The sequence below is a fragment of the Meles meles genome, chromosome 3 (genome assembly GCF_922984935.1).
Source record: "Meles meles chromosome 3, mMelMel3.1 paternal haplotype, whole genome shotgun sequence".
NCBI lineage: Eukaryota > Metazoa > Chordata > Mammalia > Carnivora > Mustelidae > Meles > Meles meles.
The window spans coordinates 61,140,709-61,162,857 of NC_060068.1; the positions used below are offsets into that span (position 1 = coordinate 61,140,709).

General features: G+C 32.8%; 1 protein-coding gene across 4 annotated transcripts in view; it reads left to right on the top strand.

Annotated features, from left to right (window-relative positions):
- CHD1 (chromodomain helicase DNA binding protein 1) overlaps positions 1-20,387 on the top strand; it is a 74,288-nt gene extending 53,901 nt beyond the window's left edge. For 2 of the 4 annotated variants that reach the window (XM_045999454.1, XM_045999455.1), the window contains exons 24-37: positions 1,146-1,306; positions 2,614-2,655; positions 3,447-3,577; positions 4,262-4,400; positions 4,621-4,771; positions 5,701-5,823; positions 6,855-6,983; positions 7,425-7,688; positions 8,042-8,182; positions 12,921-13,099; positions 14,802-14,898; positions 15,837-15,888; positions 16,860-17,070; positions 18,852-20,387. In XM_045999454.1, coding sequence (XP_045855410.1) covers positions 1,146-1,306; positions 2,614-2,655; positions 3,447-3,577; positions 4,262-4,400; positions 4,621-4,771; positions 5,701-5,823; positions 6,855-6,983; positions 7,425-7,688; positions 8,042-8,182; positions 12,921-13,099; positions 14,802-14,898; positions 15,837-15,888; positions 16,860-17,070; positions 18,852-19,197 — 2,166 coding nt within the window. In that variant the 3' untranslated portion in view covers positions 19,198-20,387. Of the gene's footprint in view, positions 1-1,145; positions 1,307-2,613; positions 2,656-3,446; positions 3,578-4,261; positions 4,401-4,620; positions 4,772-5,700; positions 5,824-6,854; positions 6,984-7,424; positions 7,689-8,041; positions 8,183-12,920; positions 13,104-14,801; positions 14,899-15,836; positions 15,889-16,859; positions 17,071-18,851 lie in introns of those variants that run through there. The other 2 variants (XM_045999456.1, XR_006817696.1) reach the window with 2 other exon arrangements.
- The last annotated feature ends 1,762 nt before the right edge of the window (positions 20,388-22,149 follow it).

Below are 22,149 nucleotides of genomic sequence, written 5' to 3' on the forward strand. Positions count from 1 at the left end.
TCCAGGGCTCCTGTACTCTCATAGTCACCCAAACAAAGCCTTTAGCAAATTTTAGCTAACTTCCTTTTGCCTGCTTATAACTCATGCTTTTCACAGGTGAACCAATGTTCAAGTTTCATCTTTTCTTACAAACTCTGCTGTACTTCCTTATATTTTAGACTATTAGATTGCCTTGTGATTGTGTAATGGGAGTCAGGATTTTGTAGATGAGATTTGTTGTTAGGATTGGGGCAGCCTATCAATAGGCAGTGGAGCCAAAAAAAAAAAAAAAAGTGTGTTTGGTCTGAAAGTGACCATGTATGTAGTTTCTTGTTAGTGTTTATTTCTGCCAACCCCATGATGATTTCCTTTTAAAGTACACAGGAAGCATAGCATTATATTACTTCTTGTGAAAGGATGAAAGGAGGTTAGAATGAGGAAGAACTGACTCCTGTCTTTGACTTTCAGTTAGCTTTCAGCATATTAGGGGTTCAGAAAATGCACTGTGACTTTAGAAAAATTCCAGAGTTATAAAAATATGTTTTGATGTTTCTGTTAAATAATTGGTGTTATAAATACTGTTGCTTTAATTCTTATTTTAAAAAAATTACCATTGAGGTTGTTTAATTCTATGTTTGTGCTATTTGATTAATTGCTTATTCATAATTTTTCTCATTTTTACAAAAGAACAATTTTGGGGGCACCTGGGTGGCATCTGACTTTTGGTTTCTTCTGAGGTCATGATGTCAGGGGTTGTGAGATCCAGCATCTGGGCCTCATGCTCAGCAGGGAGTCTGCTGGAGATTCCTTCTCCCTCTTCCTCTGTCCCTCCCCTTCTCACATGTGAGCGTTCTCCCTCTCTAATCAATCTTTAAAAAAAAAAAAAAAAAGACAATTTTGTATTTTCTTTCTGATTTATAAGAATGTTTTTAAAAATGTTTGGGGCTGTTAATAGCTCTTTGTCATTAACTTGCCATGTTTTTCTCTGTTTTGTTGGGATTTTTAGTTTTATTTATAGAAAATTTTTTGATATACAGACATTTGAATTTGTTAATTCTCAAATTTGTTAATTTGTTAATATTTTCTTTTGTAATGTTTTCTTTGCTCTTATATTTAGAAGGCTTCTTTAGTCTAAGGTTGAGTAAATTTTTGTTTTCCAATTCCAGATTAGTTTTAATGGAAGTGAAGGGAGGCGCAGTAGAAGTAGGAGATACTCTGGATCTGATAGTGACTCGATCTCAGAAAGGAAAAGGCCAAAGAAACGTGGAAGACCACGGACTATTCCTCGAGAGAATATCAAAGGATTTAGTGATGCAGAAATTAGGCGGTAAGATGACATAAGACTATTTTACTTCAACTTGCTTTTATTAGAAGGTGAAATTTAAATGTACAAATTCCATAATTTTCAAAAATAAAATGAAGGTTTTAGAGGAGGCAAATATATGATAATTGTGTAGGAATTGGATGGTTCTGCTTTTGGGTCTTCATTATAGCTATGGAAAATAAAGTTTGGTATCTAATCTCTGCATATTATTTATTGTTAGTCTACTTATACTGCTAAATTTTTTGGGTTTTATTAATGTGGTTCGGAATAGTGACCCTTTTGAATAATGAGTGTATATTTTAGTACATTGGATTTATTTTTTAAAATTTTTTCCTGCATTTATGACTCTCAACATTACTATTTTTATGTGGGACTACTTTAGTTCCATATTTTTCTAGTTTTTTAACACTGAGGAGGTTTGATTTTTGAAAGTGGCAATGTTAAAACCATTTCTGATATGTCCAATTAAGAATTGAGGTAAGATAGTCATGTAGGATAAATTACAGTTTTCTTTCAAAATATGTTTTTCTTTATATACATTTATATAAGGGGAATGGGATATGAGCCTGCTTTTGTTTATGTAATATTTTTGCTTATGAAATTTGTAAAAAGGTTTGCTTACTGTTATATTTTGAGAGTTTGTTATTTCTTTCAAGCCATTTTAACTCTTTTCTTTTAAATCATAGACCTGACCGATAAAGTTCTTCCTCATTCTTTCTACCAGAAAACTAAATATGTTGTTAGATTTTATTAAGGGTACTTTTATGACCACCTGATTTGCTGGACTTTCTGTCTTTAGTTGAAGAACATTTCAACTTCTACTTTTCCTGGATATTTTCCCTCATCCATCAACTACTTGGGTAGCTTTGTTCTTAAGTAAAATTTTTATTTTCCATTGTTGGTATTATACCATACATCTGAAATAAAGCTATTATTCAGTAAACTTTTATCAATACTTGGAATGTGAAGGAGGCGTAGTATGGTTGATAATTCTGGACATACTTCCTGTGGTAGCCTTGAACTTGTCTTGTGAAAATAATAAAGTAATTTCTAAAATAAAATTTAGCTTCTATTGTTTTATTTATATTGGTTTCTAAACATCATGCTGGGTGTTAAAATATGTCTTGTCTTACTTGGTATATATTAATGTTTTAACATTTTTGTCTTTAGCATAGTTTCTTCATTTGTTTTAGTAGTAACAGTGCCTTGAATTAATTTTTGCACTAACAGCTGTTTTCTTATTTCTGTATATTTATACATCTGTGTTTTAATGGATAGCACATTTAAACCAAACATTTATTTTCTGTTAGGTTTATCAAGAGTTACAAGAAATTTGGTGGCCCTCTGGAAAGGTAAATATTTCATTCTTAGAATCACAGGACATGTGTTAAGCTTTCAGCTTTATATATATTACTATTGGCTTTAACTACTTCATTAAATTTGCTTAAAAATCATTTACAAAGTTTCCCTTACTGAGGAAATTTTCTTAAGTTTCTCTAATGATAGTTCATGTTTAAAATTTAGTTTATCAGGACAGGGGTGTGTGTGTGTGTGTTTAAGTTAATGGTTAATCTCAATAATTGTTGGTGATTTGAATATTCTTTGTCCTTTGTTGTGGAAGGCCCAATGTCTGAATATACAGTGGCAAAGACTCAGATTGGCTCAATTCTATTTTTTCTCTCCAGAACTCCCTCTTAAAGATATTTTCTGTTTTATTTTGGATATTTAAAGTTACTATATTTATCCAAAAAAGTCCACATATAATTGGACCTGTCCAGATCAAGCCTGTGTTCAAGGGTCATCTTTATTACAATGTTTAGCCATTTTAGAATTTAAGATTTGATCAGTTATGAAAAGCTTTTATAGAATTATTACATAATCTTCAAGTTGGAAGCATACCATTTTTTAAATAATGAATTGGTTAACTTTATTATTCTTGAATAAATGCATAAATAAATTGTTTCCCTGCCAAATTTTTAAACATTTTTTTAACTCCTTTTTTATGTATCTTTTGCCATTTATGTGAACTAGACTTTTTAGGGCATGTAGAGTGACATGTAGTGGTTGAGGTAGAGTGAAACTACTTAAATGCTACCACTTTATTTTCCATATTTACCTGAAAATTGTATTATTTAATTAACAGATTAGATGCAATTGCTCGGGATGCTGAATTAGTTGATAAGTCAGAGACAGACCTCCGACGATTAGGAGAATTGGTGCATAATGGTTGCATTAAAGCTTTAAAGGATAATTCTTCAGGAACAGAACGAACAGGTAATTATTAAAGTGAGAGTGTAAAGAGAGGTAAATGGAAGTTTCAAGTAACGACATTACTGAGTTAGGAGGGTATTTACCTACCTATTCACCACTCTTAAAAGATGCTTTGAAAAGCAAAGCAGGACCATACTGGGTAATAGGAAATGGGTAACAGAATTGTATTCTTGAAAGCAGTAGATTCTGTCTGCCTGTCTGATGTATTCTAACTAATTGATAACATCAGAAGTTTCTGTATTTTTAGTATAGATGGCTGGGAGAAGATAGTGTGCCTATGTGATAATGGCTTTTGGGCATAGTTATTTCATTATGCTTATTTTGTAATTAAATGAAAATATTTAGCTAAGATTTAGTAATAAGGTATACTGAAAAAAATTATGCAGAACACTTATTTAGAAGGTAAGAGTATTAATAGATGTATCTTGTGCAACTGATAAAACATTTATGGAAATAATTTCTATGAAATGCTTTCTGTGAATCCACATCTGCTTTATTGTAATCTCTATAGTATGTACTGAAAAATCTTGTGAAACTCAAGGTTTGCAGCAAGTGCCACCCCCAGTAATACAAATAAGTAATACTTATACAGTTAATTAGTAATGCTTATTAATATAAGTAATAGCATATCTTTGTATTTTGTAGAATTGTATGTTTCATTTTTTTTATGTCTTAAAAAAAATTAAGGTGGTAGACTTGGAAAAGTGAAGGGTCCAACATTCCGAATATCAGGTGTACAGGTGAATGCCAAGCTCGTCATCTCCCACGAAGAAGAATTAATACCATTGCACAAATCCATTCCTTCAGATCCAGAAGAAAGAAAGCAGTGAGTTGTTTACTTTATCCATTGTAAATTATTTGTTGTTATTCAATAATTCGAATTTGTATGTATGTTATAAAAGTCTTATGTCATTGGCAGTTTGAATGAAATGTTTTTAAAAATAAGGCATAGTACTTTGAAGTTCCAGTAACTCAAATATGTCCTTCAAAATTAATTTTTAATATGGCAGTTATAAACTTGAATCTGGTTATTAACTTTGATACAGGTATACTATCCCATGCCACACAAAGGCAGCTCATTTTGATATAGACTGGGGCAAAGAAGATGATTCCAATTTGTTAATTGGTATCTATGAATATGGATATGGAAGCTGGGAAATGATTAAAATGGATCCTGACCTCAGTTTAACACACAAGGTACTTATATATTTCTTGTTTCTGTTGACTACTGATACTGAATTAGATTTTTGCTTTTAAATTATGTTAGAAATAAACTCAATTGATAGGAAACCAAGGTTCCAACTAGCTGTATGACCTTGGCTTCTTGGTTTTCATGAAGGGGTTGAATTTGAATGATCTCTTAGATTTTGCTTTACCTCTGAAATTATTTTATTAAGGCATAGGTTTATTTTGCTTCATATTACTAGGTTTAAAGTAAAATTCTCATTTTGTCACATTGTTCAAGAGCAAAATAATTTTTTTTAAATTAATGCTTAGGGGTTTTAGTGATTTGATACTACCACAACTAAAATCATTTTTTTGCCTAGACTGGAAAACACTGGAAGCATTGCCTTATTATCATATATCTTTTTATATTTTACTTCTTCACAGTCACTTTTGATATTGGTGTTGAATCATTTGCTATCTATGAAGCCAAACTTGAGTAGCTTAAATTCCCACTGTAAAAATTTCTTCAGAGTGCATGCTTTGGGTCACATACATAGCTGATACATTGTATTTGATGAATTTTCATATACTTTATAGTTAAATATACTGTTACTAAGAGAGGGAAGAAATCTAAAAATAATGTTTAATAACACTGGATGCTAAATATACTTCTACGTTTGAAAGAAATTTCTAACCTCACACTTTATATTATTATTTTGAATGGAGGGATTTTTTTTTTTCATGTATTTATTTAGAACTCATTCCCAGGCAAATGAAATCTTTGCTGTGGTGTAGGTATAAATAAAAAAATTTATTTTGCATTCTTAATGCATTCAAATTTTAACAGTTATAACTTGCAGTAAATTATGTGTTTCTTTAAATGTGTAAGCCTTATATATAGGCAATAAATTTCTCATATTATTTATTAAAAACAACCTGAAAAATTAATTTCTTTCCAGATCCTTCCAGATGATCCTGATAAAAAACCACAAGCAAAGCAATTGCAGACACGTGCGGACTACCTCATCAAATTACTTAGTAGAGATCTTGCAAAAAAAGAAGCTCAGAGGCTTTCTGGTGCAGTAAGTTAAAATTCAGATGCTTAAAGAGCAGTTTACTTTTCACTAAGATAAATTTAGTTTACTGAAAGCCCTAGATATCTGAGGCTAATATGACCTTATAAGTGTATTTTTCTGTAATTTGATAACTTTAATTGCATCTGATGACATTTTGCCCTAAGTCATCTCTGCATTCCTGTTAAAACTGGTATGTCCTTTTTTCAGAAGTGTGATCCAGGTTTTTTTCCTAATGTTTGGTTAGGTACTGGGGGCAACTTGTTTAAAGTGGTGTATTTTTTAAGAGATCAAACCTCTATTACTCTTTTATTTGGTGGTATTGGAGAGCTGAAGGTACAGCATAAAGAACACTGAGCTTATTTATTGGGGGCAGGAGGTCCAAAATAGTAGGAAAAATACACTGAAGAAGAGGTGATTAGAAACTAAGAACCTTTAATCATTTGCATTATAAACCAGAATGTCAGTAACTACCTATGTACCAATAAAAATATTTGTAATGCTATCTCTGGTAGGATCAAATTTAGTTTTAAGATAATAGTAATTTAGGAAGGTGAAAAACCTTCTGTTTCTTTCAACTTCTGCTTTTCTCTAATCCTTTTTTTTTTTTTTTTTAAGATTTTATTTATTTATTTGACAGAGAGAGATCACAGGTAGGCAGAGAGGCAGCCAGAGAGAGAGGAAGGGAAGCAGGCTCTCTGCTCAGCAGAGAGCCCGATGCGGGGCTCGACACTAGGACCTTGGGATCATGACCTGAGCCGAAGGCAGAGGCTTTAACCCACTGAGCCACCCAGGCGCCCCTCTCTAATCCTTTTTTAAATGATTAATTAATTGTCATTAGTTCCTGTTATTCCTAATATATACTGGATTCATTAAGTTATATCGCTTTTGTTGATTTTCTAAGATTGGTGAGCTTATTGTGATTAGACTAAGGATTGGGTAGGAATATCCGTTCTTTTAGCTTTTTAGATTTAGTATTCAAGAATTTTTTTTTTAACTGAATCTGTGGAATTGGTTAGAATAAAAATAATTATTTTTAGGGAGGGTCAAAGAGAAGAAAAGCAAGAGCTAAGAAGAATAAAGCAATGAAGTCTATAAAAGTGAAAGAAGAAATAAAGAGTGATTCTTCACCCCTGCCTTCAGAGAAGTCCGATGAAGATGATGAAAAGGTAAGAATGTGTTTTAGAAAGATTTTTATATTAGAAAGGCACATAGCATGCTTTAGTATACTTAACATTTAAAATTTGAACTAAGACCTGAAATTTTACTTTAAGGTACTAAAGTTCCTTTTTTGTAGTTCATTACATAGTCTCATGTATGAAACAGAATTCTACCCATCACTAAGAGGTATAGAGCAGAGGTCCTTCCTTTTCAAACATTTGCCGTTTAAATGAGGTTCTGTTTCCTTTCATTTTATTTTGAATTTTGAATGGGACTGGCGTACTTTAGTTTTTATAGGAAGATGAACATTGCATGTATCATTATTAAAGGGATTCTGGGTTCTTTCTTTCTGAATCCACGTACATGCAATCCATAGTCATGCAAAGAAAAGAAATTAGTCTTTGTCAAGATTTGGTTAGTAATACATTGGCCATACTTGCCCTTTTCAGGATGAGATCACTTCTGTGAAACATCCAAATAAAAAAATTAAAACAGAAAGAGACAGTGAAGAAAGACCTGAGCCAGATGTTTTTATAAAGAAGGAATCAGAAGAAAAGAGGGAAGCAAAAGAAAAAGAGAATAAAAGAGAACTTAAAAGGGAGATAAAAGAAAAAGAGGATAAGAAAGATATAAAGGAAAAAGATTTTAAAGAGAAAAGAGAAAACAAAGTAAAAGAAGCTATACAGAAAGAAAAAGACATAAAGGAAGAAAAGGTATGCAAATCATAATATAAACTTAGAAAGCGACACAATCAGCATATTTACATTTTAGGAAAATAAATTGCCTATCATCCCAAATTAGCCTGAATAACCAAGTTCTTTAAAAATACATATGGGTATCTAGAAAAGGAGAAAAATTTTTTGTTTGTTTGTTTGTTTTTAAAGCTTTACCTATATGGTAACATTACAGGTGGATCCATTTTTGGTTTCCCAGAAAGATAAAGTAGAGTGTGGAATGTGAACAAATCACTGTAGAATAAAGTAAGACAGTAATTGTTTTCGGAAGTGTTAATCATTTTACCTTTGTTTTTGTTGGACTTTTGTTTTTATTTTCTCTTTTTCTTTAGTTGAATGAATCCAAGTCTGATAGCAAGGAAAGATCCAAGAAATCTTCAGTGTCAGATGCTCCAGTTCATATCACCGCAGGTGGTGAACCAGTTCCCATATCTGAAGAATCTGAAGAGCTAGATCAGAAGACATTCAGCATTGTAAGTAGTAGACTTGCTGGTTATTAGTAAGAATTCATACAGTATTTTCATTGGCAATTTTATCTTCTGGAGCTTTTAATTTAGAAGTGTATTTGAATTGGGTAGTACTACAGTTCAGATTGATAAAGACGAGATTTAAATTTTGGAAGTTTTCTTAAATTTAGAATTAGCTTGGAAAAGCTCTTTAATAAAGACTTTGAGAGGCATTTAGGGAATGCTTGGAGCAAACTTTTTTCCCTTCAGCTTTAGATTTGTAAAGTTCTCTGTTCCTGTACCTTTTATCTTTGTAACACTGCTTCTTATCTATAGTATAGGACTAGCTTTTTTTCCAATCTTTTACAGACCAGTATTCTTAGAAAGTACAATAAAAACAAATAGTGAAATTATTTCATTAGAAAAGTGAAAATAAGGGGAAAATGCAAAACGTAAGCCCCATTGTATTACCAGATTCAGTAGACATAAAATTACATTGTCAAATTGATAGAAAGCTTTCTAAAATTTCTGCCTATTCCCTCTTGTGAACTAGCACAGTTTCATAGGCCACTTTAACAACTTGTCTAAGAAATACTGAGTTTACATGCTGCGTGCTTTTATATTCATCAAAGTCATTTGGCCTCTTTCCAAATGAGTTCTTTACTGGATATAATCAAGAACCCACAATAGTCTCAACTGTGAAATCAATTGTGATATAAATTTTGAGGAAAACTTTATAATGAGGTTGCAGTGTGGGAAAGCAGTTATGTGCAGCAATTGAATGTACTGGCTCTGGAGCCAGAGTGCTGCTGTTAGGAAAGTTAAGTATCGTGATCAGAAGAGTTGATACATAGAAAGTTTTCAGCTAGTGCTTTGCTCAAAAAATTGGTAGTGGTTGTGGTGGATGTTGTTGTTGAATATAGACATGCCAGCAGATTGTTAAAGGACTAAAAAATCCAGATACAGAGCAAAATCAGGAGGAGTAGTAATGTTACTAGAGAAAAAAGACTGAATGATATGAGAAAGGTACAAATTATCCTTCAATAAGAGATACATTATTATTGGTAGCACCTAAAGGGGAAATTTATAGTCTGATATAAATGTATCTTATTTATATACAGTTATAGTATACACAAATACATGTAAATATATTCCCATATTCATATGGGAATATTTCATCTTTGGGGTGCCTGGGTGGCTTGATTGATTAAACTTCTGACTCTTGATTTGGCTCAGGTCATGATCTCAGGGTCATGAGATTGAACCCCGTGTTGAAGCCTCCTTAAGATTCTCTACCTCTCCCTCCTCCTCTGCCTCTCCCTCTTACGCACTTGCACGTGCTCTCTCTCTCTCTCTAGAAAGATAAATAAAATCTTAAAAAAAAAAAGAATTTCCTCTTTAGGATCCCTACAATCTGAATCTTTTTGCTGTTTTGGTATAATCTTAAGTCAGTTTTATTGCTAGTATTTGTCAAAAGCTATACTTGAAAGATGGAAATTTTCACTTCTAAAAACATGTTCTTGTTTTACCTCCTACACCATTTTAGATGCCCAGGTTACCTTCTTTTCCCATTTTCTTCTACTTTGTATCCTAACTAGAGAATGTTGATCATTGAACCCATTTCTTTATTCGTTTCTGCTAATTCCATGGCATGCACTAATACACCTTCAGATATTTTTCATGTTCTTTCAGATAGTAGTTCCTACCTCAGTTCTTTTCTCCTTCTTTCTTTTGGCTGTTTACATCCCTCCAATCCCTGAGAATGTTGGAGACAGTCAGAATAAACTACTCTTATTCCTGTTTTCCATCGTACTTATTTGAACATATCTCTGGACTTTGATTTTTATCTCTTACATGCTGGGATCCCTCAGCATCTTTTTAAGGTTAACCTTTCTGTTTGTGACCTGGTTCTTAATCTAGCCTCTCTCCATTTTCTGTTGATTTTCTTTAAAAAGCCTCTCTATTGGGTGGGAATAGGGAGGTGGTGGTGTGCTTTTGCTTTCCTGAAGTGAAGACTGATTTTGAACTGCTGCCCTTACTCTGCCTATTCATTACTGAGTTAGGTGAAATAGTACCTCTTGCCACCTTTCTTTGCCTACATTTCCTCCTTAGCCTTTGGGCTGGTTCATATAACTGCTGAAATGGAAAACTTCCTGTCGTGCCCAATGCATGAGTTTCTTCTCCATCAACTTCTATGATTGATCTTAAAATCGCTTGTATTATGGAGAGAGGAATGGAATAGTTTTTTTTTTTGTTTTTTTTTTTTTAAGATTTTATTTATTTATTTGACAGAGAGAAATCACAAGAGAGGCAGGCAGAGAAAGAGGAAGGGAAGCAGGCTCTCTGCTCAGCAGAGAGCCCGATGTGGGACTCGATCCCAGGACCCCGAGTTCATGACCCGAGCTGAAGGCAGCGGCTTAACCCACTGAGCCACCCAGGCGCCCCGGAATGGAATAGTTTTAAACATGGACTCTGCAGCCAGACTTTCTGAGCTCACATGATTAGGATTTTACTGCTATATAAATTTATTTGGAAGTAGCTCTGATTATTAAATTCGGTAGTCTTTCCTTGGTCTTCATTTTCCTTCACATCTTTGCTTAATTTGACACCTCTTGATTTTCTTTGTGTCTTATTGAGTTGTCTCCTAAATACCCTGTGTAATTTAACAGTTAAGAAAGAGTACAACCTTTGAGGTCAGACCTGGGTTTAACAGATGTCATTTCACGCTAAGCTTCAGTTTCTTCAATAAAATAGTGTTGCAAAGATCTACTAGCAGAATTAAATGAGGTGACTTTGCACAACGCATAGCTTCTGATACCTAGCAAGTGCTTTGTAAATATTGGTTATCATTGCTCCAATTCCCAACTTCAGGCCTTGGCCTTAGCATAGATTTTGGTAATGAATTCTTTTTTTTCTTTACCACTATCAGTCAATGAGCAAATCGTATTGGCTCTTCCATACTACTTCAAGCTATATCCATCTCTGCCTTCAATTACTTCAAAAGCTTCTTAGCTATTTTTCACTGCTCCCACTCATCATTTGCTTATACCCTTTTCATTCCTCAGCGCATACTCCATACACAGCAGCCAGAGTGATAATGACTGTTACAGAGAGGGTAAAGTCACCCCTGCTTATTTTTTTGCTTCAAATCCTTCAAAGAGTGGCTTTCCCTCACTCAGGATGAAAGGTTCATAATAGGCTAAAAGATACTGCATCTGGTTTATTATTCCTTTCATCTCTTGCTACTTCTAGGTTCAGGCCATGCTGGCATTTATACTATTCCTTTGAACTTTCAATTTTTAGAACATATGTACTTGTTCTTCCCTCTGCTCAAAATGGCTTACTCTTTCATTTTCTTTAGATAGATGCTCAAACATCACTCTTCTCTGAAGTCTTACTTGAAGTAGAAATCTCTCTAGTTTTCTTGCTTTATTTTCTTTGTCACCATCCAACACACTACATCTTGTTTATTTATTGGCCGTTTTCTCCTACTAGAGTACAGGTTCCACAAAAGCAAGATCTCTTTTATTTATTGCTCTATTTCCTGGGTCTGGGATAATGCTTAGAACATGGTATGCGCTCAAATTACATATGTTGAATGAATCATTTTTTAGCAGAATATAAACTACCAAAACCGAGCAAGAAGCAGGAAATGTAGAGAACAGAGAGGAGTAATGCTGATAATAAGAAAGGAAAAGATTTTCCCTTAATAAAAAAAAGACAACAGGCCTGGCAGAATTCTGGTTTTAACTAAAAAGCATGTAATTCTAATATTATTTAAATTATTCCTGACAGAAGATGGATAAATTCCAAGTGATTTGGATAAATAGGTCAATAAAACAGAATAAAATACTCAGAAATGATTCCACACATATATTGACACTTAATAAGACTGGCCCTTCCATAGCAGTGATATGAGGATTTCTTCTTTAAATGATGTTGGTTCAGCTAAATATATTTTCTGTAGTTGATCCATCCTTAACATTCTGGGAACTAACCCAGTTTTGCTACTTGAGGATATCATTATTCATTTTACATTTGTTTTGCATTTGTATGCATAAATAAAATTTGTATAGTTTGGTTTTTTAGTAATACTCTTATTTTAGTTTTGGCTTAAGGTTATAGCTTTTATTGTACATGTTGGACTTTTAACTAAATCATACAGTTTTTGAGATATCATCCTTTCATGGGCATGACAGTGATATGTAGGCAATGGAAAAGGTTGGTTCCTATCAAGCATTCCCAGTTCCTTGACCAGGCAAAATATAAGAGCAAAATTCTTTAGCTACTTTCTTTTGTCCCAAAGGTTTAGAAGCATAGACGGTTTATACTTACAGCTACATTGATTTTAATAGCTTTGCCAGCATTTTTTATTTTATGAAGATCCTTATTTTTTACATTTTATTCTATATTAGAGTGAATCTAAGATACTAAGTTGTGTTTTGAGATACATTATTTTTTAACATTCTGTGTTTAAGACTGCTTAATAATGTGTTACAAGGTATAAAGTAACCATTTTTATAGAAGGTAAGTAAACCCAAAGCTTTTAACATACATAAAGATTGAATTTAAATGATAGTGGAAAACCTTACTTTCTGAAGAAAATCTGAGAAAAAACCCTGATATTTAAGAGCTGCGATGCAAGCTTTAATGCTTATTTTAGCACCAAATAGTGTTACATTTACTCATATAAATGTATTGAAGGAAATAGATCTTTGTTGAATTCTTATTTTTAACACATGTTCTTATTTTCCCATATTTAAAGTGTAAAGAAAGGATGAGGCCTGTCAAAGCAGCTTTGAAACAACTTGATAGGCCTGAAAAAGGCCTTTCAGAAAGAGAACAATTGGAGCATACTAGACAGTGTTTAATAAAAATTGGAGACCATATCACAGAATGTCTGAAAGAGTATGCAAATCCTGAACAAATCAAGCAGTGGAGAAAGTAAGTGATGTACTTTTCAGGAAACATGAAATTTGTAATTATGTAACCATCTGTTTGTGTCTTATTATTTCGGTTTCTTATTCTGAAGTTTAGGTAACAAAATAATGTTTAAAGAGGTAGTCTGAGGATGATTGTTTTCATTTTTCCTTTAAATTTAAAGCTTTGTATTTGTGAATGATTGCTTGATTATACATCATGATAAACCACAGGTGGCACCTCTTCCTTTAAATACAAAATAGTGAAGAGTTGGCTGGGTGGCACAGTCAGTTAAGCATCAGACTTCAGCTCAGGTCATGATCCCAAAATCCTGGGATTGAGCCCTGCATTGGGCTCCGTGCTCAGTGGGGAGTCTGCTTGTCCCTTTCCCTGTGCCCCTCTACCTGCCTGTGTTCATGTGTGTTCTCTCTCTGTCTCAAATAATTAAAATCGTAAAAAAAAAAAAAAAAAAAGTAGTGGAAACTTCTATTAAAATTCAGGCTGCATTTTATTTTTAGAAATTTCTACAGTTCGCCGAATTTTTCTTAGTAATGACTTTAGAATTTTGCAGAACCAAATAAATAAATTTATTGTTATATAAATTTAGCAATTCATCTTCTAGGTGTAATATACAGCCTTGTAAAAATTAATTTTCTTAAGGAGTGTAAAATGCAAACTTTTACTTTCCCCTTTATTTTAGAAGTAGCAGCAACACAATTGATCTTAAAATTTGTAAATCTGAGCTGCTATAATATTATACAAATCACTTAAGGACTACCAGATCCAGATCAGTGTTAAGCCAAGCTACTAGACAAGTTAGGAATACTCCAAAATGAAATAACCTATGTTAGTAGTCTGACTAAAGATACCAGCAGGCTCCCCGCTGAGCCAAGAGCCTGATGTGGGGCTCAATCCCAGGACCCTGAGATCATGACCTGAGCCGAAGGCAGAGGCCTTAACCCATTGAGCCACCCAGGCACCCTCTTTAACACATTGTTTAGGACCCTTCTTAAACAAGCTTAATCCACACTATCTGATGGTATCTTTAGTCAGACTACTAACATAGGTTATTTCTTTTATAGTAATAGGAACCATGATATGAGTCCCTTCCTGATTTGTAAGTTTATAACTTTTTGGTTTCAGATGAGGATGGATTACTGCTTTTCATTCTAAAAGATTATAAAATGAAAGGATTTGGAAGAGAAGTAAAACTTAATGTTTAATTTCATTTGGAGTCTTATTCATATGGTGGCACCAGCCTGGCTCAGTCTTTGGAACATAGAACTCTTTTTTTTTTTTTTTTTTTAAGATTTTATTTATTTATTTGACAGACAGAGATCACAAGCAGGCAGAGAGGCAGACAGAGAGAGAGGAGGAAGCAGGCTCCCTGCCAAGCAGAGAGCCCGATGTGGGGCTCGAACCCAGGATCCTGGGATCATGACCTGAGCTGAAGGCAGAGGCTTTAACCCACTGAGCCACCCAGGCGCCCCGGAACATGGAACTCTTGATCTTAGGGTTGTGAGTTTGGTGTTGTATGTAGAGATTACTTAAAAAGATTGGAGTCTTAACCATCTAAAGTTTTTAAAAAATACTAGAAATAATGTTCTTAGGCTTTGTTCCATAGAAGGCCAAGTATGTGTGTATGTGTGTTTCTGTCTAGAGGTTAGGGGTTCCATGAAAAGGCTTAATTTTTTCCACCAGACTGATTTACCTGTTCTTCTTCTAGAAACCTGTGGATTTTTGTATCTAAGTTTACGGAGTTTGATGCAAGAAAATTACATAAATTATATAAACATGCTATTAAAAAACGGCAGGAATCTCAGGTAAATTAATGCATTATATTTTTCCCATTAGTTTATGTTATTAAAACTGAGGCATTCTTCCATATAGAGGAATTCAGTTAATGTAGAAGGAATGAAGGAAATGCAAAATCAGTGTTAGAGCACAATAAAAGTTGTTACAGGTAGGATCTTCTGAAGGAAGCTAAAATAAGTGGTCATGAAAACAAGATACTGGCATAGACTAAGGGTATCTCCTCCAAAGTGTTTAAAAACCACCTTAAACATTTGATCAGGGTTAATAGCATAAACCCTCAGTACATGCACTAAGAAAGGTACATCACTTTTGTGGAAGTCTTAGCAAATATGCATACCTTAGTTTGATCATGAGAAAAATAATCAAAACCCAAATGAAAGATGTTCTATAGAATAACTGTCTAGTACTCTACAGAAGTGTCAAGGTCATCGAAGACAAGAAAAAAAAAAAACAACTAAAAAGCTGTCTGAGATTGGAGGAAATTAAGATAACATGAAAACTCATTTTTCATATGACTACCAGATTGGGTCTTGGAGCAGAAAAAAGATTTTAAAAAAGAATGTAAAATTTGAATTAAGTTTCTAGTTCAGTACATAGTATTGTCCCAATGTTAATTACTCAGTTTTGATTATGCTGTGCTCTTTTATAAGATATTAACATTAGGAGAAGCTGGGTAAAAGGCATATGGGAACTCTAGGTACTATTTTTGCAGCTTTTCTGTAAGTCTAAAATTCTTTCAAAGTCAGATTTTAAAGTCATGGGACAGATAGTCTATGTTTTAAAAAAAGGTATCTAGAAGTGATACATTTATACATTCTAATATATGAGGACTTCTTTCAACACCAGGATTTTCTTTTTAGGGTGGTTATTTTTTTTTTCTTTTTCCAATTTTGTAAGGGTATTTGAAGCCACTTTAAAGATTCTTACATATCTGCATTTATTTTAGCAAAATAATGACCAGAACAGCAACTTGAATGCTCAAGTGATTAGAAATCCGGGTAAGTGTTACTAATTGTTTTAGAGACTAAATTTAAAAATTGTTTTCCTCTTTCAGGTTTTATGTAATACCCACATTTTTATATCAAATCTTGTTATCTTAAACAGTAATCCTTTTAGCTTATTAACCTTCCCATAAATCAACCTCTCGTCATTTTCTAGAACTTATAGAATAATTGTTAAAGTGAATGTGTATTTTTTAAAAATGTTATTTCCGGCATGCATGGATGGCTCAGTTGGTTAAGCATCTGCCTTTGGCTCAGGTCATGATTCCAGAGTCCTGGCATCAAGCCCTACATTGGGCTCCCTGCTTGGCAAGGTGCCTGCTTCTCCTTTTCCCTCTGCTGCTCCCTCTGCGAGTGCTCTCTCCTTCTCTCTCTCTCTCTCTCTCTCTCTCTCAAGTAAATAAGATCTAAAAACAAATAAATATAATAATGTGGTCTACTGGTGCAAGAGCAACAAAAGTACAGTCTGAGAGGAAAATGGGCCTTAAATTTTTCAGTTGTATTTTTACTCATTTCAGAATACAGTAACCCGGGGCGCCTAGGTGGCTCAGTGGGTTAAAGCCTCTGCCTTCCGCTCAGGTCATGATCTCAGGGTCCTGAGATGGAGCCTCACATCAGGCTCTCTGCTCAGCAGGAAGCCTGCTTCTTCCTCTCTCTCTCTGCCTGCCTCTCTGCCTACATGTGATCTCTGTCAAATAAATAACAAATAAATAAGTATATAAATAAAATCTTAAAAAAAAAATCAGTAACCCTTTTGTAGGCCTTACTATACTGCCTTTATAAACCATTTCTAAAGTCTTTAACTGTCTGTTGAACAACTGATTTTTTTTTTTTTCCTGGAGTTGGAATAGGTGTTCTTATAATCTAGCAGCAAAGTTACTTTTGTTTACCATGGTTTTTTTTTGTTCGTCTGTTTTTTGTTTGTTTTTACACGTCATTAACCAAAGCTGTACTCTTTTATCTAACAGATGTGGAAAGATTAAAAGAGAATACAAATCATGATGATAGCAGCAGGGACAGTTATTCATCTGATAGACACTTATCTCAGTATCATGATCATCATAAAGACCGACATCAGGGAGATTCTTATAAAAAGAGTGACTCTAGGAAAAGACCCTATTCTTCTTTTAGTAATGGTAAAGATCATCGTGACTGGGATCATTACAAGCAAGAAAGCAGGTAAACTGGACAATTAGTTTTGAAATTTTGCTTATTCGTGTCTTTTTTTTTTTTGAAGTTTGCAATACTCAACTTTATCAGTCAGTTCAATATTCAGGTAATCATTACAAATCATAAGTGAAATAAAGGTGTTTGTTTACAAATTAAAAAATTGATATGTAGTACTTTTTGTTAATATTGAGAACTGAATTTCTATAAAATTTTTCTAAAATTCTAAATTTAAGATCAGAGTGCTATAATAAATCATAGGATTCATTTTTATTGGTTGATTTTAGGAGATTATTGGCTCAAATATTCTTCAAAATACAATAGTCGAGTAAAATAAAAGCTCAGTGGAATATGACTGAAATCTGATGGGGGGCGTTTTGTATTCCATTAAGAAAAAAAGCACGGGAAAAATTAACTGATGTGAAAAGACTTTACTGAGTTTATATTTAATCACAACAATCTGGGAAGTCTTGAAATCAGAAGTTGTTGAAGACTTTAAGTAGTAAAAAGCCTAATATCACAAAATACATTTTATTTGATAAAGGAATACTTTCATCATTTAATTATAATTATGAAGAGCAAAAGAAAAAAACTGAGAAGAATAAGTAAAGATCAGAAATAGAGAAATTAGATTTTCTTTTCATTTTAGTTAGGCTCACTGCAATAATTTTTTCTGTTACAGAAGCACTGTCATAAATACATCAATTCTGGAATTGCTCTTAGAAAAGGCACACAAAACAAAAGGATCTATTTGTAGTAGTAAATTTTTATAATTTCACAGGTTTATAGAACATAATTTATGTTGTTTATAACAACAACCTTTCCCCAACTAATGAAAATTCCCTTCTGACAAATTAGTTCACAGACTGCATTTTAGAGGTCTTTATTTTTTTTTTCTGGTTAAAAATTCATAAAAGGCTCTGATTTCAAGTGTATTCTGTATCATTATCTTAATCCCCACTTCCAGATAACTAAGATGCATTAGTATAACTTTTGCATAGGATAGTAGCAACCAATTGAAAAAATGGGCATTTGAACTAAATGAAATAATTCAGACAGAGAAAGACAAATACCATATGATTTCACTTGTGTCTGGAATCTTAAAAAAAAAAAAAAAACAACAACCAAGACTCATAAATACAGAGAATAAAGCGATGATTGCCAGAAGGGAGGGGGGAATTGGGGGGATAGGTGAATTAAGTAAAGGGGATTAATAGGTACAAACTTCCAGTCATAAATTTTATAAATTCATATAATTATATATTATAATATATAATTATATAAATTTATGAATTTATGTAAATATAAATTTATATCGGGGTATAAACTACAGCTTGGGAATAGTCAGTATTGTAATAACTTTGTATGCTGACAGATGGTAACTACACTGAACCATGGTGAGCATTCCATAATGTGTATAATTTCAAATCTCTTTATGTTGTACACGTGAAGCTAATGTGATAATATGTATCAGTTATGCTTTAACTAAAAATAAAATTGTATTTAATATTAAAAAAAACTAAAAAATAAAATGGGCATATAAAATAAGCTGCTGCCTGAGGTATTCTGTATGATTCACTTTAGTTTTGTGAATTGAATCATTTTTCCAGCAAGGCATGCAGAGATAGATCCAATGACTGAAGCTCATTTAGGAAGTTTTTGTAATGAAACACAGAGCTTATATACAATTAAGAAGATGCCTTAAAGTATTTTTCTGTTTTATTTTTTAATTGTTTTATTTGGAAATTTTTAATTCACATTATTAATTTAATCCCTCATGTATCTTTTATTAGGTATTACAGTGATAGAGAGAAACACAGAAAACTGGATGATCACAGGAGTAGAGATCACAGGTCAAATTTGGAAGGAAGTTTAAAGGATAGATCTCATTCTGATCATCGTTCTCATTCAGATCATCGGTTACATTCAGACCATCGGGCAAGTTCTGAATATACACACCATAAATCTTCCAGGGATTATAGGTATCATTCAGATTGGCAAATGGACCACAGAGCTTCCAGTAGTGGCCCCAGATCACCATTAGATCAGAGATCTCCTTATGGCTCCAGATCTCCATTCGAACACTCAATTGAACACAAAAGTACACCCGAGCATACCTGGAGTAGTCGGAAAACATAACAAAAACTGATACTTTGTCTTTCCGGACTTTTCTTTTAGCCATATATCATAAACCAACACAGTAATTGCCTTACATGACTTGAAAGATATAAACAGATCTTCTATCAGTAGCAGTATTGTTACTTCTTTCCAGGATGCAAGGTCTATTATCCCAACAGAAGAGAAAATATTTTTATATTTAAGGATTATGCTGCACTGTACTACAAATAATGTAGTACTTTTTTTTTTTTTCTTTTTTAAAGAAATGGAAAATGTTTACTATTACAGGGACCTCAACACTGCCCTTCCATATAGGCTGGATAAAACTGTTTTTAAGTCAGTGATTTTAGACTGACCTCCATTTAAATTATGTTTGTATATGAACTTTACTCTGACCTGTGATCATGTTTCAGGAAGGAATGAAAGAGAGTTCTTTTCTTAATAAAGAAAAAACACTCAAGGACTTTGTTCACTTTCCAAAGCTACTTGTTTACATTGTACACTGCGACCACCTTGCCGCTTTTCATCACAAGCTTGAATATTTAAATTCTGTACTTATATCTGTAAAATAGCCAGGAATTTCCTGTTTGTGATCTATTATTATGCCTTTTTACACACACACATACACACAAATGGCTGTAAATTATTGTAAATGGATTAAATGAGCTTTCCTTACTTCTTTTCCCTTCTCAGGCTTTTTTTGACTGTTCCTTTCCCTACCAACTCAGGCCTTCTTATCATTTAAAAATATCAGTGTAATAACACTTTTTAATGATTTGTCTGATGGAATCATTGTTTAGAATGTAAAAAATGGGGAAAGGGGCCACTTAATTCCATTAGTCCTCTTTTTATATTGACTATTTTATTAGATACATGTTATTTCTTTTTTTTTTTCTTTTTTAGTAAATATTGTGTTTGTAACAAAATGGTGAGATAATATGTAAAATCTAAACTGCATGCTCTGGAAACATTTTTTTCAGATGCATTTGGTTTAAAAGGGTAGGTGTGTGAACACTTCAGAATCCAAAATGGCCAAAAGTTATTGTAAATCCATTTGTTTTCCCTTTTCATGTGGGCAATAATGTCAAATGTGCTATGCAGCCAGGTAACATTTTAGATAAACTTGATTGACTTTTAATATAAACTGTTACAATGCACACTGATTGTATATAAAAACCTTATATATGACAAATTAAATTTAAGAAAAAGGATATGTGGGCTCCTGTAATTTTCTGCTGCATTCTTACTCCCTCAAGCACTTAACTTTTTTTTTTTTTTTTTTTTTTAAGTGATAATGTTTAGCTACCAGGAAAAAGGTATTTTGGTAAGCAGTTAACTATTGTCAATGTGTGGCACTACAACTAAAACTATTTTGAAGACTGTATGAACAATCTATGAAGTAAAATTGAGATCATAGAAATCTTTGTTGGACTCTTGTTGGTTTCCTGCAGATTTTATTTTAGAATGCTTTATATTTATTCACAGATTTTTATTTTGTTATATTCAATGGGAATTTTTTAATCAATTTGGCATACATTCTTGAATGTGTGCTATGCTGTAGCGAATTTGAATCTTAACTTCGACAAATATAAGTATATTGGTATATGCTTATAATATTCTTAAATGTGTCCCTGTTGATTAACTGTGGGAACAGTCTGCAGAAATTTATCCATAGATGGGTGTATTTTTTAGACATTTTCCTTTTATCCATTTAGGTCTAAGATTTTATGTGTACAAAACAAAGCTTCCAAGCTTTCCCTCCCCCCCCCCCCCCGCCCTTTTTTGGGAGTAGTGATACCTCTTTTAGTTACCCTGAAGAATAATAATCTATTTTTTCTTGGCATATCAGATGACATAGCAAAAATAACTCAATTTTAAACATTAATTTATAATTCAATATAAAAGTGATAAAACAGTTTAGTGCCGGTACACTTTTTAAGCTTTTCCACTTTTTTCCATATTTAGTATAAATGATTATTCCATAATATATCATTTAACAAAGAAATACAATACTTAATGAAATTGTAATATTAACACAGTACACAGATCAGGGTTGGCATTTTTAATTCATTTTGTAGCTGGGATATTTGCATTATATCCTATTGTACAGATTTCATAGAAGAACAATATTAACATATTTTGAGGCAATGGAATGGCTTTAATTTCTTAATGACACATCTAGTTGAATATTTCAGTCACGTAATTAGTTGAGTTGAATGAAAAATCTAAAACTGTTTGTAACATTAATTGATGGAAAATATGTTCATTATTTGTAAGAAATCATCAATCCTGTAGAAGAGGAATAAGCCATAAATTTACTAAGACCCAATGGAGAAGAACATTAGTGCATAGATATAACAGGGAACATTCTCTATAAAATATGCTTAAATTTTGTCTTTTACATGCTCATTCTGCTTTGCTATTTTTATTCATTTGTGTTTAAATTTTCAAGGGTGAGAGATTATGCATAGTACTGTACCAGTTAACCTTCACTTTAATAATATACAATAAATGATTCTTATTAAAAGCAGTGGCCTCTTTGCTTATAAAGAAAATATTCTTTGTTCAGGATATGTTAGAAAATAATTTTAGATTGGAAAGCTATGGAAAACAAGTGTGAATGATTCATTAATTTCAGAGTAAGGGGCTTAATAAAACAAACCTTTATAGTTGCATGAAATATGGTAGGTTACGTATCTGATAATTTCTGTAATCCATTTTTGTAGTTAAATAATGAAAGGGTTGTATAGATACACTGATTGACACCAATTTCATTTCTGTGGGGTTTAAAGAATACGCACTGGCGTAATTAGCGTAATTCCTATCTTTCATTACTCTGTTTCTGACTAAATAATAAGAGTTTTATAGTTGCAATTGTTTTGCAAGAAGTATAGTGATTTGGGAGTAGGGGTAGGCAGGGAAAAGCAGCTAATTTTTAAATACGGGATTCTTTTGGACTTAACCAGCTTCATT